We start from the raw sequence: 19,924 nt of genomic DNA on the forward strand, positions 1-19,924 counted from the left end.
GGTCAGCTCACGTGCCAATGCCTTGACCCAAACACAGCTGGCACCCTGAGCCTGTGGAGAACAACTCTATCTACAAACCTCAGCCCCAAAGTCACACTGATTCCAGTCTCTTGCAGCCTCGGTCCCTGCTTCATATGCTTTCCATGACATGTTCTTTATCTTTCTTCTTCACTTCCAAGATCACTGCCAACTCTGTAGATTAAGTCACTATGAACGTATCAGACATATTAACAAAATTGTCCCTGATTTTAATATACTCAAATAGATGGCACAGATGTAACAGAGACATTTTAACAGGTAGTTTGAAAACATTTTTCACCAAGAAAATACAAAATATTGGTGTCTCAACATGCACGTTCAAATTCTGTACTTACACCAAATACCTGAAGGGTAATGATGAGCTAATTAAAGATGGGTTTATTGTAATACTACATAAGTTAACATTTGGTGACACAATTTAAGTTGGAAAGAAAACACCCAAATACAATGCAAAATGGACATGGTTTTATATAAACAGAGAACAAAGTTCTCCATCTACCCAGAAAAGAGTGTACCTGTGAAAGCAAGCATGGCATCTTTAAAGGTGCTTGTGTGTTCAAATGGTAAACAACTACTTATAAAAGGTTGTTCAGTATATGGGCAATAAATAACAAGTTAAACACAAGAAACAAACAGTAGCAGCATTATACTGAGTCAAAGCTCAGCAATTACTTAAAGTATGGAATTTGCAGAAACAAGTAAATCCAATAATGAAAACTGAGCTAGGCTTGACTAGCAAGTACATTACAAAGAACAAACCCACACTGGCTCCCAGCTGAGGGACCAGTTGACTAGAAGTCTTTCATCTTTAACTCCTTTGATTCTATTTAACAACATAAAGCATGAGATGTTACAGCAAATAGGGTGGTATGAAATATTTCATTGTGTTAGCAGAAGTCTATATTAAAACAAAAAACAACAGAAGAAACACCCTTAAATGAATCTTGAATTTCTAGCACTAAAAATATACAGAGAACATTGCTCCTTTGGAGAGAGTTTATGTTCCCTGTTTGTTCACTCCGTGAGAAGCAGCGGGCAGCATAGCAGCATGGCAGGGGAGTTCTGCCTGGTACCATGAAATCATAGGGCTGGAATGCGCTTCAGTGGAGCTGCTAGGTCAGGGGATGGGAGCTGTGTGCTCCGAAGTACCGAAGTTGGAAAAGGATGAAAACAAAAGGAGTGAAGACTTCCCAATGGAGCAGAGTGAAAGCCACAAGACATGCAGCTCCAGCCCACAGGCACTCACTCATTCAGACATCTGTAGTAAGCACAGTGTGAGCCTGCTGTTCGTATGTTTAACTCTGTATGGTGTGTGCACCTACACCACTAGTGCTGCATGTTAATCTACACTCCTGTTAAGAGCATGAGATCCAACAGACATTTTAACATCCATTACTTGTTTTCTCTCAATAAGACATCTGCATGGCGATTCCAGACACCACAGTGCATTTCCCGGCTGCACTTCTAAACAAGTTTGGTCTGAAACCTGTTAAGGATCAGGTGTCTTCTTACCTACCTTCTTTTTCAGTAGTGAATGAGCAACTGCTGCTCCTCAAACTAGAACAGCAGCTGACAAGTAAATGCTCTTGAACTATCAGGAATAAGCATTACTTTCTTGTCGCAGAGTGTGATGATCCCAATACCCTGCATCTATTCTGAATGCCAAAGGCTATACAGGAAAAGACGACATCTTCCCAAACCCAGTGCTGCTGTTTTGGACCAATGCTGAGCTTTTCTCAACAGGTCACACGTGCAGTAAGGAGGGCTAAAATTGTCAAGGCATCAATTTGGCAGTCAAAACCACACTCATTCCCTGTACATATGAGACAAGTGTGCTAGAACTGGAGAACACAGCCAAGTTGCTAGAGTTCAGGAGACATACCAATGGTGTCTCCTTAAGTCTATCACACAGTTTTATTTTGAACGCTACGGTGTTTATAGCATGCTTCTCTAGCCAAAATAATTCTTGAAAGAATATTAATAAAATCAACAAAATACTGTTCAGATACATAGGGAAATGTCTGCATGATACACAACTTTCTCATGTTAGTTATGACATGGGCAGACTGCCTCGAACAGTACTGAACCTTATTATCTTTGAAAGAAACATGCAGACTGCACAAAATATATACTTATAACAATCTACCAAAGCAAGAAATTGTTTGAAGAAGAGAAGGGAGAATTCAAAAATACAGCTACCTTTGATTAAGTTCCCCTTAGTTTTTGGTCCTTGGTGGGCCAAACTGTTTTCACATATTAAGCAGTCATGCTACATCAAGAAACAGTCCCTTTCACAAGTTATAGGAACCCTACAGAAGGAGGATTTTAGGGGTTAAGGTGTACACCTCAGAAAACAGACACATGATTCTCTCATCTGCTAAAGAGCACACTGAGAAGCTTCCAAGCTCTTCAGCAACCCAGCAGCATGTTAGAGCAGCTATGCAGTCCTTTCGATGCTGGTAGCTGTACATATTGCATTTCCAATTGCCTTTAAAAGGTTTTTGCAACCTCCAGAGCAGGATGCCATATGCTCCTTAAACTATTTGCAGCTGTAGAAGAAGTTTCACAATAAAGTTTCTCTTTTTCATTCCATGACTTTCAGCTGACTCAAATTCACTTTGTTAATACCCTCTAATTTAGACATCTGTACAATTTGAGTACATATTACTCAGATATAGGTATAATTGATATCCAAACAAAACAACAGCTACAAGACATCTTTAAAAAAAAGCCCATGTAAAACAATTACATACCTAAAAATTAAATTAAAATACATAGTAGTTTCTTTAGAGAAATCTGGAAAAAACGTCTTTCTTTAAAATTAAAGATTACAGACTCTGGAAAGTAAAGAGTTTAAGAGTCTTTTAGAAACAAGCATGGAAATGTACAACTAGCAATAATCTAGAATTGCTTTACCAAACTAAAAATCAAGTGGAAAGCAAAACATGCCCATTGCTAAAAGCATTTCATTCTATCACTGACCATGAACTTATAGTGCTCTTTCCATGAGCTCAGCACCACATCTGCAACTTTTAAAAGGGCAAGTCTTCTTTTGTTTATTAGTATAAGAAGCCACCTCTCTCTCCTTTAAAATTATAGGAAGTTGCTATTTTTTTTTTAAAAAAGATTTTTAAGATTCTTCACCAGGAAGAATTTATTTTTTTAATTGGTCAGGATAAGACCCAGGCAAGCTCAAGTATGAACTGTCTTCATACTGCAAGACACAGCATGGACAGAAATATAGCTATTTAGTGAAGGAACCTGTGATTTGGGAAGCCTCAGACTGTACCCACTCAAAAGAAGAAAACAATCCAAGTCTCTGAAAGTACTGAGAATCCACACTGAAAAGATTCAAACAGATCAAAAAACCTCTGTGTCACTCTAAGCAATTCTTTGTATCCTGACTATGCCCATCACGTTTAGCTTTATGAATTCTGGGAGAGCTGAATCTAAGTTAGATGTATTTATCTGGCATGGTCAACAGAAATCTGCCTCTCAAACATGCAGCACAATCAGTCACAATGCAGTTAATTTGATTCTCAAAAGAAGTTACACAAATAAAACGACGTAAAAGCATTCACAGGAATTAAGCTCCTCTTCTTTATAACTTCTTTATAACTTTATTTATAACATAAATATTGACATCATACACTTGAAAAGATGTCAGATGAAGACAAACTTACAAGTATAAAGAAATCTTATACCAATAATTGAATCTCTTCCCTGTTCTAAAAAGAGAAAAAGCTAGCATCTGTTCAAGGAGGTAAGAGAAAACTGCCAATTTGCAATTCTCAGGACTGCTTTCTCCTTTTCATTTGGCATAGGAAATATTTAGATAATTTCATAAGAATTCAGCTGATAGGAGTCTGTTACAGAGCTACGGTTTAACATGACAGACCATAAGACTATGGCATTAATCCTGGCCTAGAAGCACAGAGGCAGTACATCTCCGCTTTTCAATCTACTGGTACCCAGGGAAGGGGGAGATGGACGCTTGTATTTTCAAGACCCCCTCTGCCTCCAGCCAGATATACAGATATAAAAATCATCTCCTGGAGAATCTGCTAATTGTATCGCCTGAGTAACAGAGTATAAAGATGAGGTTTCTGAATAATTCCTTCGGCCTGTTCATAAATCTAACCCAGCAAGCTAACTGATGGGAGACAGACTCCTGCATTTACATAATGTATCTAATTAATATTTTCATTTTTAAATTAATTAAAAGAAAAACAACTCGCTCACAAGCTCACCTTTGGGCTGAAACACTAGCAAAAGTTTTCAGAGCTAAAAACCTCATCGTTACAGAAGGTTGCAGCAGTATTACAATAGCTGTAACACAACAACAGCTGCAACAGAAATCACCCTGCAACCCACAGTGATGGTTGCTATTCACATGCTATAACATTTAGCCCCTCTGCTTTATTTTGATAGCCATGTAGTCAGGGCAGAACAGGTGAAGAGGTGAGCGAAGACTGCAGCATCCGAGCTAATTCTAAACACAGGTGGTGGGCAAGACGGAGAGTACAGGAAGTCGACAGGAGAATCGCTGCTGACACATACGACAGGCAAGATTGATGGCTTCCCTCTCTAGTTTTCCCCACTGTGTAGGCACGCAGGGGGTGGGGGAAAGGGACGGAGAAGCTGCTGTGCTGGCGACATAACACACCGCACAGCCGCCTCAGCACTAGCACTGATTAATGAGACTGGAACGACTCAGGAAACAGCAAAGGATCATTCACAGACATTGCTCTTCTTGTTATAATTTTATCCGTGGCAGTTCATTTAGTCCTAGCTGTCCCAAACTGAAGCAAGTTCAAAGTTGCCAGAAAAAAAGCAAATGTGAAAGTCAGGGGAAGAAGTATTAAGTAAACACAGACACGAGTAAAACACACAAATTAGAAATTTTCAAATTTCAAACGTGAAGATCCTCCCAACAGGGATCAAAAAGAGAGGGAAAAAAAAAAAAGAAAAACTTGCCTCAACCTCAGAGACAAAAGAAATTCTTTGGCTGACAAAAGTTCCCAACTACTGCATTTTTTGCATCTGTCTATGATTTTTTATTTCCCTCATTAATACTTTGCAACTTCAAAGCTCTCGTTTCTAAAACGATAAAACGATACGCTGGCTTAGCAGAAAACTGTCTTCAACTAGCTATTAAGCAGCAAAATTCAGGGGAACCAGAAGTCAGATTTTACTAGCCAAAGCATATATTTTAAAGCCTAATTGGGACAATTTAAGTGTTAATGCCACTAGAAATAGAAAAAAAAAATGTAAGAGAGAACCTTAGAAGCAGTCTATGTACTACAGGCTTTTCTTCATTTATTGCCTCTTAAGCAATTACTTCTCCGCAAAGTTGCTGTAGAAGGCTTTAAAACATGTTTATCTCAATCTCTTAACTCAATACATCAAATTCATCTCGTACAAATGCTATTTCATCATGCTTAATTCTTAAATTTAGGGATTAAAGAACTAACATTAAATTAGAAAGAAAACATATTTATACCAGAGCAAGATTTCAGATTAATAGCTTCTCAGAAGGGCTTAACTCACTGCTCAGAAACCAAACTAAATTAAGATTTAAAGAGCACTGCCTGGTACCCCTTTCTTGAATGTCAAATACATTTATATTTAAACTTAAGATTTTAATATTTGTATTTAAAATGAGAAACACATTTAAAGGAGAAACATTTACAGCATACACTAACCCCACTCTATAAATTTAATTCTGCCCTCTAGGGCTAGCAATAGACTGCAGTGTAACTGCGTTTGGGTTAGGCTGCCCTCTCATGCTGCCTCCTTGAAGATGACTAAGCAAATGGATCCTTTCATGTGGTGTGCTGTGTCCCACAAACGTATTCTCCCACTTGCCTTTATGAGCTCCACGTGCCATTTGATGTGCTAGTGACAGCTGTACTGACAGGCGCAAGGATTATCTGTGGCAGGTTGCTGCAGTTCACACCACCACACCGCAGAGTTACCTCCGAGACCAAGGCATCGCAGACCTGTCCCTCTTGCGCAGCATTAAACAAGTGACACAAACTCCAGCTAAGGGACTGCAAAGCAGCCGGCAGCCTACAAAACAGAAGAGCTGGCTCAAATACTCCACAGAGATCTTAGCACAAGAGGCAGTGTTACTCTTTGACAGAGTGTGAAGGGTTTGCGCGCAGTGGGTGAAGTAAGCAAGCACAGGTCCTGCACACAGCCAGCTGTTGTGACCGGTCCTACTCTAAAACACAAAGCCTCCCTGAGCAAGGCCACAGACTGATAGCCTGAGTTTTGCGTGCTGTGCTCCCCACAGCCCTCCATATCAAGTGGACAGACAGCATGCCGTGGCACCTGTCCAAAGCTGAGGCATAGCCCAGAGGGGCACAGCTCCTGAGCAATGCACATGGATGCAGGCGCTGCTGCTGCACCGCCTGGTTCCAAAGTCACACGCTGAACTGCAGCCGATGGTCTCAAACAGTACAAGACAGGCAGCACCCTACCAGCCTTAACTCCTCATGAGCTGTTCTCAGACCATTTGCTCTCCCTTTTTTAAAGTGATAAAGCTTCTTCAAGCAAACTGCCTATTCACACACATTAACTGCAGGCTCCGTTAGCCCATTTCACAGAAACCCAGTGAAATGCTCAATTAGTGCCTCTCCAGCAGGAGGCTGCAGGGGGAGCTAAGCCTGCTGGACAACCAGCAGGAGCCTTCTGGCCAGCTGGGCAAGGCACCAAGGTCAGGCCAGCCCCATACACACCACCTCCACATCCCTTAGGTGACACACACACAACACTCAAAGCTGATATGATAGTTACACAATACTGTAGGCGCTGCTTACAAGGCAAAGGGAAAAGAAGAGGGAGTTACACAGGCTTATTTCATTGTGGAGAACACACCTAAGACACACACCCATAGCAAAAAAAGCTTACTGAACTTTGCTGAATAAGCAGCAATCAAATAATAAACACTTGAGGGCACAGATGCTCGGAGACTGGAGACAATTCTCCGATGCATCCACCAGGTCTGCCTTCCTCCTGATCCAGCTGCAGCCCCAGGGGCCGTACAAAGCACACTCGCACAGCAGCAGTGGGCCAGGAGAGAGCAGAGAGGCTTCTACTCCACTCTGGGACCTCACCCAAGAGTTACTCTGCATTAGTCAGAGTAACTGCAATTTTTGGAAAATACAGGAAGTAATTTTAAGAACCTAGAAGAAATTACAGCTATAAACAGCAAACAGCAGTACTTCTCAAGACTTAGCAATGCCAGACTTTTCTAATAACCTTCTACAGCAGAAGAGATGCTAGCATGGAGAAGTATTAAAGGTTATATCCTGATTTTTCGGGTCTCAGTTTCCCATAAGCTATGGAAATAGCACCTAGACAAAATACTACATGCTAGGAGATTGAACTGGACAGCAAACAAACAAACAAAACAGCATTTATTGATGGCTTACAGTGGGTGTGGAAAGATAAACCAATTGTAGATTTGCAGGGTTTCATCCTGGGTCCAGTATTATTCATTACTTTAGTATCTTCATTAGTGATCTTGACGATGAAATAAAGAGTATTCATTAAATCTGCAGATGACACAAAGCTGGATGGGTGATAAGGGCTCAAAGAGATCTTGACAGAGAGGCAAAATGGTCTGAAAAAATGGGATGCTCTTTACTGGGAAAAAAGACATGGATATATACAGTGAGAAATACTGAACTGCAAAAATACAGGAAGGAGAACAGCTGTTTAGGCAACAACTGCAGAAAAAGATCTGAAGTTTGTAACACTTTAGAAAGTGAAGACTTAATGTCATGCTTATGCAAAAACACAGATTAATAAACTATAGCAAAAATTGCACAGGAATGCATTAATAGAATCAAAATCGAAAGGCACAAAACAAATCTCTCACCCTACTCATGATGACAACGGCCTCAAGCTGTAGCAGTGGGCCAAGATCTGGGTCTGCATTTCAAAACAGTGGTAGAAAAAGGCCACAGAAGTATAACCAAGTCTAATGAGAGACCTCAGAAATAAGACTATGGAGGAAAGCCTAAAAGAACTGAGGTTTAGTCCAATGGAAGGAAAATTGAGGAGAGACAAGATTTTAAACATGCCTTAGATACATAGTCCTCTACATATGACTTTTGAGACCACAGTTAATAGGGTAAGAAAAAATGAGCTTAAGTTGCAGTAAGAAAGATTCAGAACAGATGAAAAGAAAACTTTTCAACAGTAAGAAAAAGAAAACATTTCATAAGAGTGCTTACAGAGGTTCTGATTGTCTAACAGTAATGAAATAGTTATAAGAAAATATTATATGAGATGTGTTGATAAAGACATAGCGGCAGCTCACTTCTATTTTGGGACAGCGGAAGCACCAGCTCACCTCTAGGTGGGTCTCTTCCAGTTCTCTGAGCCTATGATTTTATGTAACTGACTAAGGTCGAAGTGAGATGAACAAAGAAGATAGAAGACAGCTCTACTTAGACTGGCTAGGATCTCGCTGTAGCTCAAGATGCAAGTCTTTCTACCAGCATTTAACAAAATTTGAGATTTGAGGCCTTTTCACAGGTAGCAGCTATACACTGACATGCTTTGAAAGACCATTCTGTGTTGCTGAAAGATGTGAAATACTGGTTAACATTAACTGCTTGTAATCTGGTAAATACCCATATTCAGAAACACACACCGCTTTAATAGAATAAAACTGATAGCAACCATTGAAGAATTAGCACTCATTTTGCTACAAGAGATCAGCATTAAGAAAGTCATAAATTATTTATAAATTATAATTATAGCTTATTTGAACAAACACATTTTAAGTATTGAAAACATTGCAATCTTAAAACAAACAAAAAAGCTAAAGAATGCCCCCATAACTAAATACTTCCCTCCCAGAGAAATCGGAGAAATTTTATATTTTTGATCACAGTAGTATCCAAATGTCTTAAAACATCTGCTGACTGTTGATTCTCCTCTGACCTCTAGCTGAAAGAGAGTTCATTATATTTCTTATATATTTTTTCGAATGAGGAGGCTGCATGCTACCAAGATTGCCCTATGGGATATAAACAAAGACTATCAACTTACATCTAGAGGGATGTTTTTTAAAAAAATAACTTTTCTTCGGAATTTTTATGTTTCTTCAGAATATCATCCTAGAAACTCAAAGAGTAGTTCATTTCCCCTCCATTATTTTATTTGGCAATTACCTGTAGCTGGGAAAAGTTGTCTTCATTTCACATGGGGCCAAAATTAACACAGCTGTTTAAAAATTTTCACCTTGTGGTCACTGTCTGAAAAGGAAAATTTTAAAACCACCTGACGACTGTTGGGAGAACTTACAAAGTGGAACTCTCAGTAAATTCTCTAATGGTGTACTCATGCACAAAGAAAATGCCACAACTGGTCCACCTTGTCTATGCTTAGGAGAACTATCAAGTTAAATACTTTAGACATAATAATCACTTCTATCAAGGACTTCTACAGCATTAAGGAAAAAAAAAAAACTTTTTCTGAAGTGAGAAAGGTAATACTTGGAACTTCATTTAAACTGTTTTTAATAAGTTGGTCCAAAAAATCACCAAATTGGGCTGTTTCCACAGAAAGGACAAACAAGGAACAAGGAATGGATGAGAGGGACAAAAACAGGGAGGTTCATTTATGCTCAGGTCTTGCCCACAAAGGCTGATGTAGCCAAGGCATGTTTCTGAGTCCAGGAGCACAGAAACTCATCTGGAAGCTTCAGCTTAGATACAAGCACTGATCACAAAGACAATGGTCAATATGGTCAATAAAAAAATGGTCAAATTGGTCAATAAAAGCTATATTCTCTCCCTAAGGAATTGTATCTATGGTTGGCTTGAAGATGAGTGTAGTACCTAGATTTCCACTGCATGTGTTTGAAAGAATAGGCAAGCAACTACTGAAATTACAACTGTTGAAATGTTCAGTATGCAGAGCAAATCCTTTGCTTAGAAAAGAAGCTCTTGTAGGTCTGATATCTAATGTGCACCAGCACCCCCAGTCACTAGCACAATAAAATGCTGTTTAAAGAAGACTGCCCCTTGTTTACTACCATTTAAATATAAAGATTTGTAGCAGTACAATTACGGCTTATCATGATTGAGGCCTATTGCACATAAAAGTATGCAGAACATTATGTGTGAGATTAGAATAGCTGCAGCACACTCGATCCATGTCACATCATACCATCACAGTCCCAACCGTGATGCACTTTGAGCCCAGAAATGTCAAATGAAAAGTTCCCTAGTTCCTGGGTGACATTGCTTTATTTTAAAGATGGAATCTCCCTCACTAACTTACCTGTATTACCCAATCTGGCCCACAGGAAACCAGAAAAATTGCCGACTCTCAATTTGGATATACAATTTGTACATTGGTGTAAAAGAAGCAGACTGTACTACAGTAATTCCAGAGATGTATAACATTCCATTCTTTTTTGAATGTATTCTGCTAGAGACTCACAATCCATTTAGCATGGCTGTGAACTGTAAAAATGTCACTCTGAAGTGAGGAACACCACCTTTCGCTGTTCTGACCTTGCTTAATGCTCGATGAACATGGAAAGTGCTGACACTGCTTTAACTCTGCAAAGATGTCAAATGTGAATATATTCTAAAACAACAAAAAGCATTAGAAATACATGGAGACCAGAAGTGTACTCATTCTTGGTGGTAGCAATTACATAGGTTAATTTGTTGCCAGCAGAGATGCAAAATGAGATTTGGTTAGGAATTCAGAGGGCTGGACCCTTCATTCCCTTTACATAAGCAACAAAGAGGCTTTGAAATGTTTGAAACCATTTTGTTCTTCTGTGCAAAAGGAAAGCACCCTATGGATGCCTATTAAGTAAAGTCTTTCCACATCTTGGCAAGTATGTGATTTCAAGAAAAATATTTGCAAATGGATAACCCAATTCAAGTAGGAGTCAAAGACCACCTTTGAAAGAATCTTTGATGTGGCTATAAAAAGATTATATTTAGGAAGGATAGAATAATGTGGTTCTGTCATCAAAAGCTTGTAGCTGCCCATAATTCTTTGCTGATGTTAATGTAAAAAGCAACGCTGGTAAGCAGAAAACGGAATGCCCATGAGACCTTCTAGGATTAAGGAAGAATCCCTGAAAAGAACTGTTTCTGCTGTTGGATAAGCTCAAAACAGGCTATTTAGCAATCTCCCTGCCAAAGGACAGTGATATTAGAGTATCTGTGAGCATGAAAGCAAATGACAGAAATAGTTGCTATGTAAATCTTTGGTCATTTGGACCAAATCATCACTCCTGAGATCATTTAGAAGCCTGAAATCTTATTAACAAGGAAATGTTGAAATATCTTTTCCAAGGCAGAGCTACACAGCAGATGTCAAAGTCAAAACTGCACACCTGGCAAAAAGAAATAGATGATGGTGAGCTTAGAAGCTGTGAAGATGCTAGAAACTCAAGTTTTCTGAATGCTGGCCAGTAACTTCCCAAATGAGATCAACAGTTTAACATCCAGATTGTCGGGAGAACACTATGAAGACCACGGTATAATGATATTTGATTGTCAGTGAGAGTATGTGACCAGAAACAACTGTAAGAAGATTGTACTGATTGGATTCAGAACCACATATTAATACTCAATTTGTCAGTGTGGGAGTACATACACAATCTCATCTCACTTTAGCTTCTGAATACTTCTGCGAATTAGAAGAGTTATATAGGAGCTCTGAGCCTCGAAAATGGAAACATTTCACTACTTACCCTTGGGATCTTTCTGCACAGGAACTGAAATATTGACACACACCTAGGTGGGATTACCCCCCTCTGAAAGCTCAATAAGAAGCACTTACATTACCTTCTAATGTGTACTGTAAGGCTCCAAACCCCTCATCTATAAACTAGTTAATGTAAACAAAACGGTTCTACTCTGTACAGTTATGAAAGTCCTATCTAAATACAAATGGAGCATTACAGGGTTTTATCTGCCTGGTTATGAAAAAAACATCAATATCCTGGGTAGTGGTTTGTAACGTGACCTACACACAACACCATGAAAACTGAGGAAACCCGTATCAGTGGTCCCTGCACACAACACTAACTCTTTATTTAGACATTGTACAGATATCACTGAAACTATTGGATCAACTTCACCTTTGCAATGCTTGTGACAGCTTCAGGCAGTGGAAGCAAGCCCTAGCATAATTCAAAAAAACCTTGAGGTTAAAAGTTAAAAACAGACATTTGATTTCTGGTAGCAACCATATATATGGTTCCCCTTCTTTCTTCCCCTTGTAGTAAGAAGTTTAATATACTCTCAAGGTAGACAATACTCTACAGTCCAGTAGATGAAATAGATTTGCTTGATACAACACAAAATGATAAAATTTCCTACATGAATTGTCTGAGCAAGGGACTCCAAGAATGGTATTGTTGCAGTTACTAACAGTTAACGGCTCAAATAACCAGAAGGAAAACAATTTCAAATCACTACTTACAAACTCAGCAGAGCTCAAAAAATAAATGATCTAAGGTGACATAACTGACTTAAAGTTTAGGGGTTTTCTTCACTTCAGCTTCTGATTCTACTGTAATTTGAGTCAACTCCATAAAATGCTTGTTCATCTAACCCTAGAGTCCCAGGATAAACCACAACTTGTGTCATGGAAAAAGTAATTGTTGAAGGTCTAGAATAGCACTTGCCGTATTAGTAAATGGAAATTCTATCTGCTAAAGAAACAGCATTAAAACAAGACCCCCCTCTGCAGTCTAGAGACAGAGGTGATCCACTACAGACTGCACAATTCATGATGTTTGTCCAATATATGCACCAGAGAAACATACACAGAAATTCAACATCCAGGATTGCCAGTGTAGCATCTTTCATTAAACTCACTCTACAAAAACAAGTTAATAAAAACAGAAGTCTCTCAAGAGAAAAAACAGGCTCAGCCAAGAGACTCAAAGCAAGGGCCAGAGGGGGAAAGAATGGTGGGACTCTACCCAAGCCCTGCCAAGATGCCAGAATAAAGGGCTGTTTCCTGCTAAAACAGTCTACATTTGCCAGACTTTATTGTTAGAATTCCATTATGGAAATGAATAGGGCCAGTTCACGCCTCAAAGATGCTTCATTTCTGTCTACAATGGGGGGCTCTCTCTTCTGTAGCTACAACAGTGGCCAAAATTCGCTACAGACGAAGCATTAAGCAAGGCAGATTAGGGAAGTCTCTCTCCAACTGGAAATTCTAATAACTCTGTGTAGAAATTTGAGTTCTCCCAAACTCAATGAAGACTCGAGAAATATATATTCTCACTGCATACTAATTTCCTTTCACCTTTGAAAATGGTACACAAGATAATGGTTTCATTCTGGCATACAGAACACCTTCAATACTATCTAAAAGATACGGTAGTTTTCCTAAATGCAAATTACTTAGCGATTAAAAATAAAACAAATGACTGATTAGGAAAGAATTCATTAATTTCCAACCTGGATAAAATATGCTAAAGGTTTAATCCAGAGGCTGAAACACACTGCTAAATCCAATTGATTTCAAGGGCAGTTGGGTAACCAAACCATGAGCATCTGCGCCCATCAGCAATAGTCAAAAAGTTAACATTTAAGAAAATGAGAAATTAAAATAAATAAATTCAGTATCAATTTCTGTGCTGGAATCCACATAGAATCCACTCCTATTTGCAAGGTACTTCTCATGTCTCTTAGATCTTTTCTAAAGGTCCTGTAGATTACAACATATTGAACAACCTCATACTGGACACCAGGACATGGCACGGGTTTTTGCTATCAAATAGACATTTGTATTTCCAGCTTTTTTCTCAGTTAAAAGCACTTCGCTGCCTCCAACCTTCATGCACTCTAGAAGAAAGACATGCTACACCAGGGACTGCCACAATCATAAATCCAAGGCAGGCACTTAAACTCTCTGCTCATCCATCAATCTCAGTACACGAGTGCCTGGATGGTCGTTCTGAAGTTGACCTGCTGCAGTAACCTGTGTACAACCACAGCTTGTTATGTGTATCTGGGGACTAATTTCATTAATGATTAACAAAGTGATCCCTATGTAACAGCAACAAATTCAAGTTGGGAACATGGTCTCCTTTAAAGAGTTTGCATTTTGTTTAAAACAAAGCTGAATGATACTAAACATCGAGCTCTAGCTTCCACTACAGTTTTAACTTCAGTCTTCGATATCCGTAAGGACTGGGGCCTTGTGCTTTCAGTTACTGCCTTTCTCCCTAACTCATACAGAAACTATAGCTAAAAATATTCAAGATTAAATCTGCAATTTGGGAAAAGACATTTTAGCGGTTCTCTCTAAAATAACCCTTCAATTTTTATCTTTAATGCCTTTTTCACAGCAATCTTCATTAAAAAACTATGAAACATGACCAATCAGTAACATAACCAGCACACTAACAATGGAGTGATCAGGTGGCCTGAATACAGAAAGAACAATACTTCATCAAAAAATGAATCATATTTCATCAACACCAACTAGTTTGAAGATCTTCTAAAGTACTAAGAATGCTGGCATTCACAGAGGCCTAACAAAGTATCAAGAGACCAGAGAAGGACAAATGCCATTCCTGTTTCCAAAAATACAAGAGATGAGAAAAGAAGCAGCCTGGAAGGTAGTCTGCTTAGCATAAATTCTCAGTGAACAAACCCCATTTTTTGTAATTCCCTGGAACATAACTAGAGGGGAAAAAAACAATAGCAAACACAGACTTCTTAGGAGCAAAGCATGCCAGACTGAGGAGTCTAACCTTGGCCTCAGGAAGCTGCCACAGCAGAGGAAGAAACAGTAAGTGCACCTTGATTTTAGCACCATCTTTGGTCACAAACTGTGACCAAAAAGCAAGCTAAGGAAATGGATTTATCCTGTGGCATTTTTCTGGCTGTTAACTCACGTAAAGGTACAGGCACACTCCTAACTGAGCTGCTAAGTTTACCAACATGTTGGCTAAGATTGCTTGGATTTGAAGATCTTGTTTTTGCAATGGTCCTGACTAAACATTCACCAGGGATGTTTTCTGTGCAGCACTCTAAAAGAGGCAGAAACAGTATCCTTGGGATTGCTGGACTCAAATCAATCTTTTCTCTGTATGACCTGAATAGTGCCTGACAGACTCACTGTCCTGAGTTTCGTTATAGCTAATCCAAATTTGAGTGCAAGCAAAAAAATAAAAAAGGGCTGAATTCTAATACCAAAGATGAAAGTATTTTGTATTAAAATAAGACATCCCTTGTGGCTAGAAGAAGCAGTTCTGTATCACTGAGAGCTAAAAGAAAATCCACTTTCCAGTGAAGAAGAATGCTGCTAAAGTTGGTACGAGATGGAGGTTGTAGGCTATCAAAGCACACAGCTTTAGCAGAGACAATACCACCTCTGTAACAGATCATATGTGAAGGCCAGGGAAGGCTTACACATAGAAGAGGGAAGATCAGGGTAGGAGAAAAAGAAGCAAAATGGAAAGTTCATATTTTCTTTAAAAGATGCTCTCAGAAAGAAAAACCATAGAGGTATTACAGTATTCTTATAATAACAGTGATAACTGCCTGGCTATTAGAACAAAAAAATGGTGCTAAAGGCTCCTGATATCTTCAGGAAGGCCAATAACATGTAAAAGTAGGCTTTTAGGCAAAAGGATGAGATTCTTTAATGTGAGGGTGGTGAGGCACTGGAACAGGTTGCCCAGAGGATCTGTGGATACCCCCTCCCTGAAAGTATTCAAGGCCAGGCTGGATGGGACTTTGAGCAACATGGTCTAGCGGGAAGTGTCCCTGCCTATGGCAGGGGAGTTATAATTAGGCAATCTTAAAGGTCCCTTCCAACCCAAACCATTGTATGGATTCCATCTGGGTGCCTGGAAAACCAGCTAGCGGTGCATGAGAACCTATAATCAAAAGCAAGACCTCATATTTCTTCTACTTCACTGAGACAACATAAAGTATGTGTCTGAAACATGCTATGTAGCAACAGTGATGTAGATCTGAACAAAGCAGAGTCTGAAGGGGATACATACAATACTGTCTAGGTTTTTCTTTGACCAAATCATAAGTCCATTTTGAGGTGTAAAGGAGGAAAGAAATATCCTGTCCAAGAGCTTAAGTTCACACCAGTACAAAAATGCTTGGCAGTTACTCACAGACATTGGTAGTACTGCTGACAGGTAAGATTTTCTTCCCCAATCACCTAACTACATACAGTTCGTAAGTTCACCTCACTCACATACTGAGATTTTTTCATCAGTAGCTGTTGTGGTTAAGAATGTCCTATTGTGGTTAAGAATGTCCTTTGCTGACAGGACTAAAACTCTGCTAATTCATATTTTATCAAGTCAGACACCGACACCAACTGACTTACCTTAGATTATATTTTCCTACTGATAGTTTAGGCTATAGTTGGACTTCTGAGAATATTATTATTAATTCCCTGACGTACCTCCTAGTTGCCATCTTTAAGACTGTCTTATCAAAGAAAAAAACTTGATGAAATGATTTCCCATAACCCTGTCTTACAGGCCACTGATGAACAGTAAGTCAAGGAGTATGAAAGTAAGGTCTTAAAAGTCAGGATACTCACAATATAATTAATCTCTCCAACAAAATATTTTTTTCTTAACCATGTATATTGTGTTTACATATTCCCGTTGTGTAGTAAAAATACTTACAAAACCAGGAACTTTTCCACAGCAGGATAAATCCAGCCTAATGATGAACTGTGCACTCCAGTGAAACACAGCTGAAATCACAGAAATTGCATCTTCTAATAACTATGACTACATTATCAAATGCTTAAAATATCAAATATTTTAGGGTGCCAATAAGTACATATGACCGAAGCTTGAAGACAAACACATTTCGAGCTTGAAATTTGAATCTTCTGCATTAGCACACAGCAAATACTTGATCCATTCCAAGCTGTCTGCCGTAATAGTTGAACTACACCAAAGTGCAGTCTGGCAATAGGAACAGCATAAATTAGGAAGCCAGGTTTTATTCTTCATATTAGAGTGCAATTCTTTCCAGATAGCCATAAGAGGGCACTTAAAGTGAAAGTGACAAAAGCCCACAATATACTGGACTTGCAAATTTGAAAACAAAAAAAAAATTTAAATTACCACTACTGTTTGTGGGAGTGTGGGAATACAGTAAGTAAGAAGTAGTAAGAAGTTACATAATACTAACTTTGAGCTTCTTGGTTTTTAAATTAAAAACATTTATAGAATAGTAGGAAGGAATTACATTCTCACATACACAGCACATCTAAAGGACATCAGGTAAGAATAAAGACATGACAAAGCACCTGAAAAATAATCTTGATTTAATGGGCGACTTTAAGCTGGCAAAGATGTTCAAGTCAGAGAGAATATTAAGACGTAACAAAGCCAAGTCTACTTAGAGCAGATTTGTCTACTATGCAAAACAGAACAGCAACCTTTTCAAGAGACATGAAGGCAGGGGAAATTACCTGTTTGGATACTGATTGGATCCCAAAGAACTACAGTGAGTAGCTGAAAATACAGGCATATACAATCCTTTTTACTAGTTTTGATAAATTTTGCAGTTCTTGTTCTAAAAATGAAAAGTTGTTTGTGGCATATTTGCAAGATCTGCATATTGCTTGCTTTGGCAAATGTATTACAGGGATAATGTAATTGTTCAAAACTTCAAGTGTTATAAACCTAGGAAGACTCAGGTACACACCGATGAAATGAAATCAAAGCACCTAAAGGAATGGAAATACCTAACAAGCTTATTCAGTATGACATGTCAAGACTCTTCAGGTCTTCCATATGATTAACATTCAGAGTAGTCTTATACACAAAATTAATTCCAAAACAAACAAAAAAACCTAAAATATAAGTGGACACCTTACCTCTGCCCCATAGTAACATCTAGTAGGAAGCCTACAATTACTAAGTGAAATATCACTTATGAAAGTTTTCTTTGGGATAACAGATTCTTCCTCTTTCCCGCCCACTCCCCCTCCTCAACAGAGTGCTCCTTTCAAAACAGAGCAGAATCAAGGTCATTTGCATGCTATTAGCTGTGTTGATAAGAAACTGAAATGTGCCCTCATTTCTTAAATTTAATCTTAAAAAACCTAGTTCTGAAATAAACCAAACATCCCTGCAACTTGTAATTTACCAAAACTTACCAATATGTAAAGAATTTTTTTTTGCATGTTAGTGTATTTTTTTGGCCTGAAGTTTTCAGAACAACTTTGTGGTTGAGGGGGATACAGTAGCTGCAAGGTCAGAGACAGCATGGACAGTTAGAAATCAAACAGTAGTATTTGATCTTTCACTTTTCCCCTTTCTCCTCACAGGCAACTCGAGATGCAGGTTGTCTACGCTGACACCCATTCTAGATGAACTGCTCCACTACAGAAACATTGAGTATCATTCCAGATTTAGACGATAGATAAATGTGAACATGGTTTTCATGAAAAAGCCAACTGCCCAGCTATGGGGGAAAAAAAAAATCACTATGATAGATTCACAGCATTACAGAATGGTTTGGGTTGGAAGAGACCTTAAGGATCATCCAGTCCCAACCCTCTGCCACGGGCAGGGACACCCCCCACCAGACCAGGTTAACCAAAGCCCCATCCAGCCTGGCCTTGAACACCTCCAAGGATGGGGCATCCACAGCTTCTCTGGGCAGCCTGTGCCAGCGCCCCATGAGCGGCGCTCAGGCAGTCCCACGTTTACACACGTTAATTCGCCTTCTGCCGGAGGACAGGGGAGCTCGCAGCCCCCCCCGGAACCCAGCGCTCGGGGCCACGAGTGACGCCCGGAGCCGCCCGGGTGAGCACCCGCCGCCCCGCCCCTGCGCATGCGCGGAGCTGGCCGCGGCCGTTGTGGGTGGGAAGGCGCGGCGTGGCGGTTGGGCAAGCCCGGGCCCGAGCCCGAGAGGCCCGAGAGGGCCCCGCGTCCGTCCCGGTGCCGTTACCTGGGCCAGGGTCCCGCGGCGCGCGGCCCGGATCAGGCCCCCCGGTGTCGCCATGGCGGGGGCGGGGGGGGGCGGGGGGAGGAGGGAACGAGGGTACAAGCCCGGAAGCGCCGGCGCATGCGCGCAGCGCCCCACAGTGGAGCTTGGGGGGGGTGGTGCTCGGGCGGTCACGTGGTGGCCGGGCACCGCCTACCGGGGTGGGGGCAGCGGCCATAGCAACGGTTGGCCTAGGGAGGTTTAACGGGCCGCTGAGGTTGGGTTATAGCAGTCCCAGCTCCAGGCTGGGAAGCTGTCGGGTACCCGTGTGCATCTGCAGTGACACCCCTCAGCACACAGGTGGTTATTCCCAGCAGCCAGCACGGTACTGGGCAAGATCAGTCCAAACCCTACCACAGAATCACAGAATTATCTAGATTGGAAGAGACCTCCCAGATCACCCAGTCCAACCTCTGACCTAACACTAACAAGTCCTCCCTTAAACCATATCACTAAGCTCTACATCTAAACGTCTTTTAAAGACCTCCAGGGATGGTGACACGACCACTTCCCTGGGCAGCCCATTCCAATGCCTAACAACCCTTTCAGTAAAGAAGTTCTTCCTAATATCCAACCTAAACCTCCCCTGGCGCAACTTTAGCCCATTCAGACAACATTCCCAACTGTTTTACAGTTCCTAACTGTAAAATCCTGAAGTATTCTTAATAGTTAAAAGCACCGTAAGTTTATGTAACCATTTTCACTTGGATGCGTTGGCTAATAACAATTTTTACATTTTAAAACTATGTTTACAGTGCTTACAATATTGGACCCTAATCTATATTTAGCTCCCCAGACTCTAAAACAAACTGTAAAAAAATTGCTGTGCAAGGTCAATGAGAAATTTGAGTCCAAAAACCGTACATGTAATTCTTTTTCATTGT

General features: G+C 40.1%; 1 protein-coding gene across 4 annotated transcripts in view; it reads right to left on the minus strand.

Moving 5' to 3' along the window:
- The window catches only part of WARS2 (tryptophanyl tRNA synthetase 2, mitochondrial), a 42,110-nt gene extending 22,524 nt beyond the window's left edge, over positions 1-19,586 (minus strand). The window contains exons 1-2 of one of the 4 annotated variants that reach the window (XM_080575820.1): positions 19,005-19,586; positions 16,718-16,788 (exon numbers count right to left, since the gene is read on the minus strand). In XM_080575820.1, coding sequence (XP_080431946.1) covers positions 16,718-16,788; positions 19,005-19,218 — 285 coding nt within the window. In that variant the 5' untranslated portion in view covers positions 19,219-19,586. Of the gene's footprint in view, positions 1-5,907; positions 6,112-16,717; positions 16,789-18,680; positions 18,961-19,004 lie in introns of those variants that run through there. The other 3 variants (XM_080575822.1, XM_080575823.1, XM_080575821.1) reach the window with 3 other exon arrangements.
- Positions 19,587-19,924: the final 338 nt, after the last annotated feature.

Source organism: Anser brachyrhynchus (assembly GCF_964034855.1).
Source record: "Anser brachyrhynchus genome assembly, chromosome: 1".
NCBI classification, from domain to species: domain Eukaryota; kingdom Metazoa; phylum Chordata; class Aves; order Anseriformes; family Anatidae; genus Anser; species Anser brachyrhynchus.